This window comes from Delphinapterus leucas, chromosome 6 (genome assembly GCF_059928025.1).
Source record: "Delphinapterus leucas isolate spDelLeu-1000000601 "Yukka" chromosome 6, BTC_Dleu_Yukka2, whole genome shotgun sequence".
Classification (NCBI taxonomy): domain Eukaryota; kingdom Metazoa; phylum Chordata; class Mammalia; order Artiodactyla; family Monodontidae; genus Delphinapterus; species Delphinapterus leucas.
The window spans coordinates 80,367,701-80,381,811 of record NC_143134.1 but is presented as its reverse complement, the minus strand read 5'-3'; the positions used below and the strand labels follow the sequence as shown (position 1 = coordinate 80,381,811).

General features: G+C 39.0%; 1 protein-coding gene across 2 annotated transcripts in view; it reads right to left on the bottom strand.

The window, feature by feature from the left end:
• Positions 1–805: 805 nt before the first annotated feature.
• Positions 806–14,111, bottom strand: part of OSTF1 (osteoclast stimulating factor 1) — a 48,767-nt gene continuing 35,461 nt past the window's right edge. For both annotated transcript variants that reach the window (XM_022573486.2, XM_089913314.1), the window contains 4 exons: positions 14,046–14,095; positions 10,941–11,019; positions 7,628–7,726; positions 806–1,383 (listed from right to left, as the gene is read on the bottom strand). In XM_022573486.2, coding sequence (XP_022429194.1) covers positions 1,325–1,383; positions 7,628–7,726; positions 10,941–11,019; positions 14,046–14,095 — 287 coding nt within the window. In that variant the 3' untranslated portion in view covers positions 806–1,324. The remainder of the gene's footprint in view (positions 1,384–7,627; positions 7,727–10,940; positions 11,020–14,045; positions 14,096–14,111) is intronic.

The window sequence follows — 14,111 nt, the reverse complement described above, 5'->3', positions numbered from 1 at the left end:
TATTCATTTCCTGAGCTAACCCACTTCCTTCTTCAGACATTTTCTTCTCTTCATCAATGTGTGTTTTTGAAATTAGCATCAAAGGCTTCTTGCAAAATATACTTCTGGGTCTGGGGCCTGGAATCCGGGCAAATGCCAATGGCTGTGTCATTTCTAATATCATCACTGCAGTGATACAAGATTAGAATCTCAAATGAAGTGTCACTTCAGTAGTACAGAAGGCTCCCTGCAATGTTAAACTGATGTTTTAGCAAAAGAATCCAGATCATTACGAGGTAGAGCCATGTTTAGAGAAAATAATTGTCACCAAAGTGAAAAACTGAACGCTACTCCATTATGAAAAATTATAGCAGCTTCCATAATAAGGAAATCAATTTTTTAATCTTTTAAACCTTAAGCAAACTTTAATGAGTTGCTGGGTTTCTTCATATTAAGGCCAACATTGGAGAGAAAATTGAAAGTCTCATAATTATTAAAGTTTATATCTTTTATTAGAAATGTATCTCCTCAATGACTGTTGTCTTCACTTTAATCAAAGCAGATATAGAAGGCTGAACAGAAGTTTGGCTACTATGCCAACTGGATCCCCCAAGACACTGAGAATCTCCCGACCTCCACACGATTTCCATCCCAGACCCCCTAAAGAAGGGGAGGGGCTTAGGGAACCCTACTTTGTCATGTACCATCAATAAAATACACTGTATCCAGAAAAAAAAAAAGAAAGAAAGAAAGAAAATTTGGCTACTATGATTCTTCTGTGCTAATAATACAAAATGTTATTTAAAAAATCAAATCAGTCTTTACCTAAATATAAATATAAAAACCTTTATTTATTTACCAGCAAAGAGTGATACCACAAACAAAGGAAATAAAGTCTCTTAAAATGTTTATTTTTGTCAGAATAGCTGACGATTTTCTATTAAGTCTTTCAGTTTATTATTATAATAAGCATTCCCCCCTTGAAAAATCCATTCAAAATATCTCAATCCTTGAGGTAAAGAACTTTAAAAAAAAAAAATCCCGATTTTTTTAAAGAAAAAATTTCTTAAAATTCTTTTAAGCTTGATAAATAGAAATAATCTCTTCTTGTTCTACTCTGGTGAACAAAAATGTACTTTATACAGCAAAATATCCAGTCACTTATTGGCAAACTGAAGGTGAGACCTATTCATTTACATGTTTTATTCAAACAGCGCAATACTGCCACGTTCATATAGACTTTTTTTTCTCTTTTTTTACAGTTACCAACACTCTTCTGGCAAAGACAAGGTTTTGAAATGGCAAAAGCAACACAAGTTTTAGATCTCAAAGCTCTGGAAAGGAATTAATCTGAGTCTTCATCATCAAGATAGTCCTCGGCATTGCTTAATGTTCGGACTGCATCTAAAAGGAATGGGGGAAAAGCAAAACAGAGAAATTACAAATGGCTCAGATTTTGTTTTCACTTTCAAAGCTCCTGACAATTCAAAACACTGTAATCTTCCCTCAGACCTACGGGTTGTATTTTCTCCAAGGATATTTTTCTACGTTTGCTTTCCAGTCTAACTGATTAGTTTCTGTTGCCACAGAGGCTGACAAGTACATTTGTCTGCATGTTACCTAGACATGCAGAAAAGTAAAGCACATGGTGCTGAGGTACCATTAGTCTATCTTAAACAAAATACGACAGCCACATGCACCATGACCAATGTGGAACACACCAGAAGCCCGTCCACCCTGACAACTGTGCATCCAACCTCCTTTCCCAATGACAAGTGCACAGGTGGCTTCAGTCAGTCGACAACCTGTGGCCTTACCTGAGGGCAAGGTCACTGGGTAGAAAGATAACTAATGAGGGGGGGGGAAAGGAAAAGAAAAAGAAAGAGAATGAAAACACAAAAGCTTCAGTTTCATTTTAGAAAACATTGATAAAGTATACTCAGAAGCAAAAGAAACTGAATTGAAAAATAAAAGTTTTAAAATAGAAAGAGCTGAACCCCATCAAATGTTAAGTCAACCTTAAACAGAGTTCAAAAGGAAGACATCTGATCTTTAACTGTTCACCTGTCCAGTCAAATTCAAACTGTCTAGTCAAATTCCTATAGCAACAGGTTACACGAGGTATAGTTTTAAGGGGAAAACTGAAATGCAAGTATAAGCACATTGTTAGAGCTCAATAAATGTATGTTATATATAGCACCCAGAACATGGTCTCTAAATACTATAAGCCCATGCTCATTGGAGATATGACTGATTCCAAGTCTGGGGAAGAAACTGTAAAAGAGAGACCTGAAACCTCTTGTTATGCCATAAAACAAGGATCCTAGCAAAGATAGCATCATTTTAAAAGGGCTCAGGATCCAACCAGAAGAGGCCTCCACTAGCCAAAGATAGGCTACCAGTAAGGAAACTATGCTGGATTAAAACACAGCAAATATTTCAACACACACCAAAGAGAATTCATTGGCCCCCTTCGAAAAATAACAGGGAACCAGCAGGTTATTTTGAAAACTCTTAAAAGGTAAATAAAAATCAAGGCTTTATTCTGCCCCTGATATACAAACTATTGCTCGAGTAACCAAAGAGTTGATAAGGGGAAATTTTTCTTTATAGAATGTTCCAACTAATAACCAAGAAAGGAGTGACAAAATTAGAATATCACCATTTTGCAACCATTAGTGAAATAATGAATCTAGACAATGATCATCCATGGATGCTAACATTGCAGGACAAGTGACAAACAGATACTATGCATCTCTGATAGAAGAACACAATTTTCTTTATGAAGTATTCTTCCCTCTATCCCTAAGATAGATAGATAGATAGGTGATAGATGATAGATAGAATCCAAATCTAATCAAACCTCTAGATGTAACACCAATTGACAAAAATACAGAGGACAGAGGAGCATGACAACACCATGGGAATGCATGCATGCAATGTCTACACTGGGAAATTCAGGGAAATTGGCCCAGTTTCTTTAACAAATAAACTGCAAGGCTAAACAAAGAGGAAAAGGAGAGGGAAAGGAAACATTAATTGAAAAACAAAGAAACGAGACATAGCTATCAGTTTGGACCCTACTTAAAAATACATAAATAAATAAGCAAAGAATAAAAAACATGTAAGAGAAAATGGTAAATTTAGACCATCACAAGATGTTTGATGATACTGTAGTTTTTTTAAGTCTTCATAGGTTTAGAAAAATGATTATTGAAAAAAAAAGGAAGGGGCAGGGGAGAAGGCAGGGATATAGAAACCGATTTATCTCATACAAGAGAGAAAGAAAGGTAAAAGAACAAGTGGCTTTACGCAGAACAGAGGTGGCCTTCAATGACTTCAGCTTCCAAACTATTAGAAGTCTCCGGGTTGACTGTACTCTTCTCCATTCTCCTTAAGAGGAGTTCTGGAGACCTGGGAGGAAGGTATTTTGTTCTGTTCCATACACACCCACAAACTTCAGGACTGGCCATGAACTTGGTAAAAGTAGCCTTTTAAGCTAAAGACAAAAAGACAAATAGCAAAGCTCTTCCCCTTTCTACTTTGCTACTACAAACCTGTGTTTTTCAATATTGGAGATATTCCTTGTCCTTCAATGGTTACTTTGGCACTTTGCTTTAAGCAAGAGGAAGATGACTGGCCACGGTGCAAATTCTGACCAAACAGAAAGTGAGAGCCAGGCAAATAAACTTCTCCTTCCTTCCTTCTGTGGACTGCTCTGAGGCACAGTTTCTCTGGAAACTTCTCATATGGCCAAGTGCTGATAATGAGCGGTATCTTCATAGCCCGTCTTGGGGCATGACTATCATGGTAATGTATCCCCTAGTAGTGCTTCTCAGCCTCCCCTACCTCACTTCCATTTTTTTTCTCAATCTCACTGCCCTGGATTTACATGTTCCAAAGCACCAGAACTTAGATAGACAAACAAACAAATAAATAAACAAACGGTGGAGGGATAAACACAGTAACATGTAAAATCTCATAGACGTGTTACGTGAAAGAAGTTAGACACCAAAAAGCACACACTGTTTGATCCCATTTATATCAAGTTTGAAAACAGGCAAAACTAATCTATGGTGAGAGAAGCAGAGGATTCTGAGGGAGGCTTCTGTTGTGCGGGAAGTGTCCTCTATCATCTGAGTTATGGTTAATAAGTTTAAGCACAGTGGGAATCCCCTGGCGGTCTAGTGGTTAGGACCCTGCACTTCCACTGCAGGGGGCCCAGGTTCAATCCCTGGTTGGGGAACTAAGATCCTGCATGCCGTGTGGCACAGCCGGAAAAAAAACAAAAGGTTAATTTCAGTGTAGATTAAATCAGGTTAATGAATTTTAAAAAAAGTGTAAGCACAGTAAAAAAAAAAAAATCATCAAGATGTACACTTAAGATTTATGTACTTTACTTAATGTAAATTATACCCTAGTTTTTAAAAATTGGAAAAAGAACTGAAAGGTTCAATCCTCAAGTATGGCTTGACCCCACCCTGTATCCTAAAGTTACCCTTCACGGTAACTGTAACATGTAAATTATTTTGTCCCTATAAGAAATTCAAGATGTGGTGTTTTCTTTTGTTTTTTTTTTTGTTGTTGTTTGTTTGTTTGTTTGTTTTTGCTGTACGCGGGCCTCTCACTGTTGCAGCCTCTTCTGTTGCGGAGCACAGGCTCTGGACGCGCAGGCTCAGTGGCCATGGCTCACGGGCCCAGCCGCTCCGCCACATGTGGGATCTTCCCGGACTGGGGCATGAACCCGTGTCCCCTGCATCGGCAGGCGGACCCTCAACCACTGCGCCACCAGGGAAGCCCTCAAGATGTGCTTTTAAAAGTGGACCACGATGTCAGAATATACCTCTTCTGGCTTAGAGCTCATGCTGGCAATCTGCTATATGGCCAAATATTCAAACTCTCATTCCAACGAGGATCAAAATACAAATTAAAATTTTTTAAACTGGATAATTGGGCAAATGAAGAAAAAGAAAACAGAGAAAAAGGTAACATGAAAAATGAAATACGAAGATTCATTTCTTGGCTCTGTGTGCCAGGCCCCAAGATTAATTACCTCATTACTGAAATCAGTAGAGCACAAATTTAGGAAGGTAAACTAAAGAAACTTGGAGTAAACAGAGAAACAGAACACCAACGTCCCTGCCCTTTTCTACAAAGACTACAGAAAAATGGGGAGAAAAAGAGAAAAGTTTGCCACCTGCCTCTTCCAGCTCCAGCTGTTCATGTGGAGGCTTCTGGGTGTAGCTCTCTGGGGTCTGAGCAGGTGTGATATTTTCATTGTCTGTCACCATCAAACTCATAGTGTGCATGAGACTCTGATAACTGTTAGCTCATAAGAAACCTTACTCCTCAGTCAGGATGTTTTGGAGGTGCCCATATAGCGGCAGGAAGTCAGTGGCAGAGAAAGGAAATTAGGTCATAGTCCTTCTTCCTGACCCAACCAAGGCAGCAGGGCGTGAGAGGTCCACCTCAAGTAAAAGTGTTTCTCCCACATGGCTGCAAATACGGCTTCTCAGTCAAAATGTAGCTAGGGAGCACCACTCAGCTGGTGAACACTTTCTCACTCATTTGGTAGAACCTATACACATCTATGCATGAGTAATTACTTTAAAGAAAGACTTGCTCTGCCAGCAAACATTCATGGCTTAAATAATTAAGAAGTCCCTAACTGCTTAATAGTTTACATTATACCTGAACTGAGGTTAAATAAGAATCTGGAACAAACACTTATCTGAAATAAGGGACAAACGGAACAATGGATTTGTGAGAATTATGATGGGAATTTGATGATAGGTAAGGAAGATGATTCTGGGAAGTTCCCTTGGTAAGCCACAAAGAGAGGGGGGCTGTTTGCTTTCTTTAATTGACTACAGCAGGAAACCAGGGGACTGATATACTTTGCTGCTTATGCTAGAAATGGAATATGGGACAGCATAATATTGACTCTTCTCATAAATCAAGGGATACCTGAGGGAGAAATAAGTTTTCCAAGGGTTCAAACATTAATGGGAATTTGATTCAAATGATAGAAACAGAAATGAGCATCTCATTACCCAAGTTGGAGAACTCTGAAAATGATAATACCCTAAGGATAAAATGAAAACACATGCACTTAGCCTCTATAATGGAAATTTCTAAAAAGTTGTCTTGGTGATTCTCCACCAACATGAACCAGTCTAAACTTCAGACTCTAAAGCGATACTAAAAGAGTCCAGAATGATGAGTAGCAATGCAAAGACTTGCAAAAGGTGAATCCTCCATTATACTAGTTCCTTTCTAGAAAACGGCAGTAAAAATGTATCCATTACAGGCTTATACTGCAAAGTGGAATTAAAGTGCCAAACAGGAGATAATTAAGTAGAATAAGGCTTGAGAAGTGAGAAAAAAGAGATCAAATGTTCCCTCCAACCAAGCATCTTCCACCCTTCTTTTTTTCTACCTCTCTGGGTTTCTCATGGGCCAGGAGGCTGATGATAAATGAAAGAGGGACAGAGGAGAGGTGGATAGGAAGAAGAGTTCACACCCTGCCACTCCCAGTACTCCTTTCTGGAATCACCATGTTAGAATGAATCTAGGGGAGCACATTCAGCAGGCTATATACTGAGAAGTCAAATCAACAGCCAATCTCTGAATAGTAATTATGAACAGTGCAAATGTGTTTAACACCTCTTCTTTCCTTTAACACCTTTTCAAAACCACCAAACTCTTCATTTTTATAGAACCGCATGTGAACTTTTCAAACCTCTTCTCCCACATCAATAGGCATTATCTTTAAGAATATACACTCTATCTTCAGACTTCCCTGGTGGCGCAGTGGTTAAGAATCCACCTGCCAATGCAGGGCACATGGGTTCGATCCCCGGTCTGGGAAGATCCCACATGCCGCGGAGTGACTAAGCCCGTGCGCCACAACTACTGAGCCTGCGCTCTACAGCCCACGAGCCACCAACTACTGAGCCTGTGTACCACAACTACTGAAGCCCACGCGTCTAGAGCCCGTGCTCCACAACAAGAGAAGCCACCGCAATGAGAAGCCCGTGCACCGCAACGAAGAGCAGCCCCCACTCGCCACAACTAGAGAAAGCTTGTGCGCAGCAACAAAGACCCAACACAGCCAAAAATAAATTAATTAAAAAAAAAGAATATACACTCTTATCTTTAAAAAACCACGCATAGAACTGTGAAGAGATACCGATACATTTACAAAGTCTAGAATAATTTTGATTACAAAATTTTGATTACAAATAATTTTGATACCCTCATTTAAAATAGAAACAAAATATAATCATAAAGCTCTTGAATGCATAATTAAAAAAATATTTAGTGATAACCACTCATAAAAACAAATCTGAAATGAGAATATGGAAACAATGGTTCTCTGATAAGGACTGTAATGGAAAGCACAGTAATTAGAACTTGATTGCAAGGAATAAAAGAAACATACTAATCATAGCAAAAAATCGATGTCTCTTCAAATTTGTTTGCATAAAGGTATTCTTCCATGTTGAAGTTCTGATTCAGACCAAGGATATAAAATCTAACTTGAGAATCACCTGAAGAATTTACCAAGAAAACATTTTCCCTAATATTAAATCGATAACTCTTAGTCATGATGGCATCAGGAGGAAGAAGGATTAAAATCAAGTACCTGTTCCCTGTTTCTTTTTCAGGAGAGATGCACAGGCAGCATTAGTAGCCATGTCCAGGGCCAGCTTCTTCTCATTGTTTCTTAAGTCTGTTCTAGCACCTTCCCCAACACAAGAAAGTAAATTAGGTGTTTTGAAGACTCTATAGTAGCAGCCAAACCTTTTTTTTTTTTTTAGTTTCTTTTTTCTCTTTTTCTTTTCTTTCTTCCAGTTATATTGAGATATAATTGACACACAACACTGTATAAGTTTAAGGTGTACAGATAATGATTTGACTTACGAACATCATGAAATGATTATCACAGTAAGCTTAGTAAACATCCATCATCCCATATAGATACAAAATTAAAAGAATATAAAAATTTTTTTTTCCTTGTAATGAGAACTCTTAGGATTTACTCTCTTAACAACTTTCTTATATAACAAACAGTAGTGTTAATTATATAGCAGCCAATCCTCTTTCCATCAAAACTAATCACTTTTGGCAGAACTGACTAGAGAACCATTCTGGCCCCGAACTAGGCTCTTTCCAAACAGTAAAACTTTCTCAAAACAGTAATAGCATATTTGGCAGCTTTAATCAGGGAGCTTATTGCTGCACCTGTAATAATTATACACAATTAAAATATAGCCTTCCTTTCGAGTCCCTGTAGAATTGCATGTGAACTTTTCAGTGAGGAGTTGACTGTCCCTGTGGACAGTAAATCAGTTAGACTCAACGTGCCTTGGCACGAGTTTTTGGAGATTAAATTCAATACACCTTTTGCCTCTTCTTTTCAAGAAGGTCTTTAGAAAAGACCATGTAAGTTGAGCTTGAGGAGATTAATATTTATCTTAAGTATACTCTCATGCTTATTAGCAGAATTAGTAACCCTAAAATCTAGAGGCAATCCATTGTTCCCACAGCCCATCGTCTACTCCCTTTTTTCCTTGTCTTTATTATGTGATAAATTACATCAGAATTCATAAATCTTTCTCATTGTCAAAGATTCAAAAATACAGATGTATGCTGAACAAAAGCTTATGTCTCATTTCAGCCTTCAACTAACCCCTTCCTTCCCCATCTTCTACCTTCCCCAGAGGTGACCATTCCCAACAAGTGGGCATCAGTTCCCATCTCCCTTATGTGCAAGAATGCATTCACAGACATATGTGGACATATACACAGAATCATACTCCATGTATTAGTCTGTAACTTGATTTTTTTTTTGGCCAATGATATTTTCCTTTTTGTTTAGTTGATGTACAATATTTATAAGTTTCAGGTATATAACATAGGGGTTCACAATTTTTAAAGGTTATATTTCATTTATAATTGTCACAAAATATTGGCTATATTCCCTGTGTTGTACCATGTATCCTTGTAGCTTATTTATTTTATACACAGTAGTTTGTACCTCTTAATCCCCTACCCCTATCTTACCCCTTTCCCTCCCGCTCCTCCCTGGTAACCACTGGTTTTGATTTTTTTAACTTAATAATATATCATTGTATTCATTCCTTAGTAGTACACATACTTATAACCCAATCTATTTAAATATTTATAATTATTCCATTTTGTGCATATTCCAAAATTTATTTAACCACTCCTCTACTGAGGGGTGTTTAGGCTTTTCCTAATTTTCATTATCACAAACAATGCTGCCATGAACCTCCTTGAACAACATCTTTGTTTATATGCATTTCTGAAGGACGGTTTCCTAGAAGTGGTGCTGAAATGTAAGGATATGTATGTTTTCATTCTGCCAGCTACTGTTAGACTGCCTGACAAGAAGGCTTATCAATTTACACTTTCTGCCACAGTGTTTGAGAGTGCCATTTTCTCTACAACCACATCCTCTTCAGTAAACAAAATATAAATGTCCTAAGACTCAAAGGCACAAAAATACTGTCAAGAAAACAATAATATGTTTAATTAGGAATACGGTGACCATGTGTGAAAATCTCTCATGAACAGATTTAGATATCCACAGCTGGGGTTATAGGGAAAACCTCATTCTCTCACTGTACTACAGGTCAAAAATCCTGCAGGTTCATAGTTATGTGACTAATCATACTTTACTTTACACTTGAGAACTCACATACATGATTTCTGTCAGGACGGGAAATGTTCAGAGACAGGATGCTAGAGAAGAAACTCAACCATTTCCTGTGTCCCTCTCAACCAGCGCTGCCCAGCAGAAAATTATGTGAGCCATAGATGTAATTTAAATTTTTCTAGTGGCTACGTTTTCAAAATGTGAAATTCATTTTAATAATATATTTCATTTAACCCAGTATATCCAAAGTGTTATCACTTCATCATGTAACCAATATGAAAATTACTGTGATACTTCACTCTTTTTGTTTCTACTAAGTATTCAAAATCTGGTATTCATTTTACACTTACAGCACATCTCAATTCAGACTAGCCTCATTTCAAGGGCTCAGTAGCACGTGTAGTTAGTGGCTGCCATAGCAGACAGTGCAGATGGTGGCATACCTTTGGGGGGCACTACAGTGGTCCTCAAGGTGTCTGATCTTTTGCACCTGGAGTTTACATCATCAACATCCTTTAAATCAAAAACATTTCCTCTCATATAACCCACAACATTGCTCCAAGGATCCCTAATGATACTGCATCCATGTGACAGGTAGGCAGGGGATTCAAGCATCCTATATTACAGTCTTCTAGACCAGGGTGCAGTACGGGGTGATATCCCTGGCCTTCTATAAGGGTTAACTAATATTTGTGGGACAAACGGATGAATGGATGGTGAGTCCATAATTTCACTGCTGCTTCTGACTTGTGTAAAAACAGGGAATCAACGTATCTTCTTATTTTCTGTACATCTAGCATCTGCTCAGCTCAAAGCAGGACATCACAGCCACAGCATTCTTTCTTATCAAGCTTTCCTGTGAGAACAGGGGCCTCAGCAACTTTACCCATACAGCTTTCTTAGAGAGATCTCCTCTGTATGTGTGCATGCACATGTGTGCGCATGCACACATACATACACACACACACACACACACACACACACACACACACCCCTTCTTTCTGAGGCCCTTTAATCCTGCAGAAATGCACAATAAGTTCTTACTAAGGGTAATATATGTGATTTTAAAGCTTACCAAGCTTTTGAGTTAAAATTAAAAACTTACACAAATCACCTCAATTTTATCTTATCATAACAACTCTGATGCAGAGTAGAGACCAAAATTCCAGTTTTAAAATAAGAAGCCTATTATTTTCCCTACTATTTCAAGTGGTAAAAGTGGACATAGCCTATTTTTCAGGGTAAGCAAAGACCAGAAAAACTAAGCACACTTTACCTTTTGCCAGAAGCAACTGGACAATATCTGCATAACCCTTCCAGGCAGCAGCATGCAAAGCTGTGTCTCCCAACTTGTTCTGTGGTGATATAACAAGAGAAAGCAGCATTTTAAAAAGAGAGTGTGGATTGAAACTGCGCATGAATTTAGGTTTACTCTAACCTAAGTAAATCTAAAATGAGAACGAAGTTATAAAATCATATAAAATTCCAAAGAGGGAAAGGAGACTCAAAAGATGACAGGTGAGTCATTTGGGGAAAGGGAATGGGATGGAAGAGGAGAAACTGACTCGGCAGATCACAAGGGGAAGTGCAGATGCCTGCAGAGGGAGACGCCAGGAGGAAACAAGCAGATTTGTCTCCGCAGAAACCAGCATGAATTAGGAACTGGAGATGCCTGGAGACACGGGAACAGGAATGAGGAATGGGAGTGAAACCAAGAGTACTGGGTGAAAGTGTTTCTCAGGAGTAATTAGAACCCCAGAACCCCAGATCACCTTCCTTTCTCCCTGCTGCCAGATGACCCAGTACAGATGGTAGAATTACCCTGTTGAGAAATTAACCAGATAGCTTCCAAGCTCATGGAACTTGCAGGCACAAGAGAAGGTGGCAATTAGGCTAGGAACTAAAAGCAGGGGGCTAGCTGAAAAACCTGCAAACTGAGCAGTAAGACCCCTCTCCCAGCTGCCTTTACCTACCCCAGTGCCCCAGTGTGTACAGTCTAGCATCTACGCCCAGGGAGGAGGCTGGAGAATACTTCTCTGGGAGAGCTGAACAGTCCCAATGCGGGGGAGGAAGGGAATATTTTAACTGGCATCTGGGTATAAGCCGGCAGAACATCCAGGACCTCACCACTTCACCCTACGGAGGAAACCACCAGTCAATAAGCCCCACAAGCACACAGAGCTTTCAGTCACACTCACACATGAATGGACAGACAAAGGTACTGTATATTTGAGGACAGCCTCCAATATCCGAAGAAAGATCAAAACAATGCTAATGGATCTCAGAGGAAAAAGACACAGTGTAGTGAATAGCAGAAAATGTTTTAAAATATGTATATAATTAATATATCAGAGATATAATATGACATTATGTTAGGAAATGAGAAAAAGATGCTATGTAAAAGTAAAAATAAGTGTAAAAGGGGGAGCTTGTGGTAGAAAGAATTCTAAGACAGCCCTCAAGCTCCCTGCCCCCTGGGATACAGCTCCCTGTATAATTTCCTCCCCTTGAGAGTGGGTGAGACCAGTGAATATAGCAGGATATCACGCCCATATTTTCTAATCAGTTGATGTTTACCCTGGGCGGACCTGACCTAGTCAGGTGGGCCCTTATAAGGAAAGGCATAGCACCAGCAACACAATCTCCTGCTGGCCTTGAGGAAGAAAGCAAACAGCCATGTTGTGAACTGTCCATCAGGAGGGGTGGTCTCTAAAAGTTGAGGGCCTCAGTACCATAGGTGCAAGGAACACAATTCTCCCAGCAACATGAATGAACTTGGAATAGGACTCGAGCTCCAGATGAGAACCCCACTCCAGCCAATACTTTGATTCCCACCTGTGAGACCCTGAGCAGGAAACCCAGCTATGCCACCCAGAATTCTCACCTACAGAAAGCATAAGGTAAATGGGTATATTTTAAGCTGCTAAATACGTGGCAATTTGTCACACAGCAACAGAGCTCTAATACAGTGCTCTGGGGAATTAAAAAGGCGACCAAAATAAAGCACAAAGATGAGAAAACCTCTGAGGAAAACTAAGAAAATCAGAGGCTCAATCTGAGAGGTCCCACATAGCTACTAATGGGCACTCCAGAACCAAAGAGCAAAGGAAACAGATAAAAATATATAAGAAATAATACAAGATATTTTTCCAGGCTGAAAGAGTTCACTACCATTTTCAGGCAAAGACCCATTCTAAAAGCACATCATTGTGAAAGTTTGGAATACCACGGATAGAGTAAAATTCTAATCATGAGAAAACGCAGGGAATTTCCTGGCCGCCCAGTGGTTAGGACTCTGCGCTTTCACTGCTGAGGGCCCAGGAGCCTGGGTTCAATCCCTGGTCAGGGAACTAAGATCCTATAAGCCTCGCAGCACGGCCAAATAAAAAAGGGAAAAAGCAGTTAACACACAAAGAATGGGACTCAAAAAGGCAACAAACCTCTCAAAAGCAACCCTGGAAACTAGAATACCATGGAGCCATGCCTGCAAAATTCTGAGGGAAGTCATTTTCAACCCAGAATTCTATCAGCCAAATAGTCAAGCCCAAGCTCCCCTTTCTCAGGAATTTACTTGAAGGTATTCTTCAACAAACAGAAGACAGAGGATCCAGAAAAGTGAGGACACAACACAGGAGAGAGGTGAAGCGTTTCCCAGGAAGACAGCAAAGGACAGTAGAGACCAAGTTGCTCCGATCAGAGAATGAAGATGGAAGGCTTCAGTGTGATTCCAGGAAGAAAAAAAAGAGAGCAATTATCTTATACAATTTAGAAAAGTATATCAAGAGAGTATAAAACAGTGTAGAGGTCTTTGTGAAATACAAAAAAAAAAAGCACTAAATAAAAGTCAATAAATACAGAAACAAAAAAGTTACACAAGCAGTGAATGATATTTAAATAGCCATAATACCATAAGCATTATATAGTAATATAACCAAGAACTTTGCTATGTATGATACATTAGGAGGACCGAAGGAGGAAAGATTGGGCGCTGGGTGCTGGAAGATGACAGCTGGGCGGTTGACAAGCGTAAACCTTCACCTACCAGATAGGATACCAAAATACTTTATGAAGATGATGAATTATGAGACAGCTCCACAAGCATATTCCTTAGTAACATGAAGGTAAAAGGAAAGCACTAAAAGCTGAAAGTGATATACGAGGAGGAGTATGGCAGGAATTTGGGGCTTTATGCAATTTGGACTTTAATGTAATCATAATTTTTTAACTATGTGCTTGTTGTATTTTGATTAAAAGTTTTATGAAAAATAATAAATGGGAAAAGGTGAGTTCCAAGACACCAAGATTGGATTTTACACACACATAAGCTGTACCAGGAGAGCAAGGTAGGTGGGTTAAATGACTTCTGCATAAGCAATCTCACCTGTTGGTTCAGTTCAATGTTTGGTTGAGTAAACAGCATTTCCACTATATCTGAAATTCAAATAGA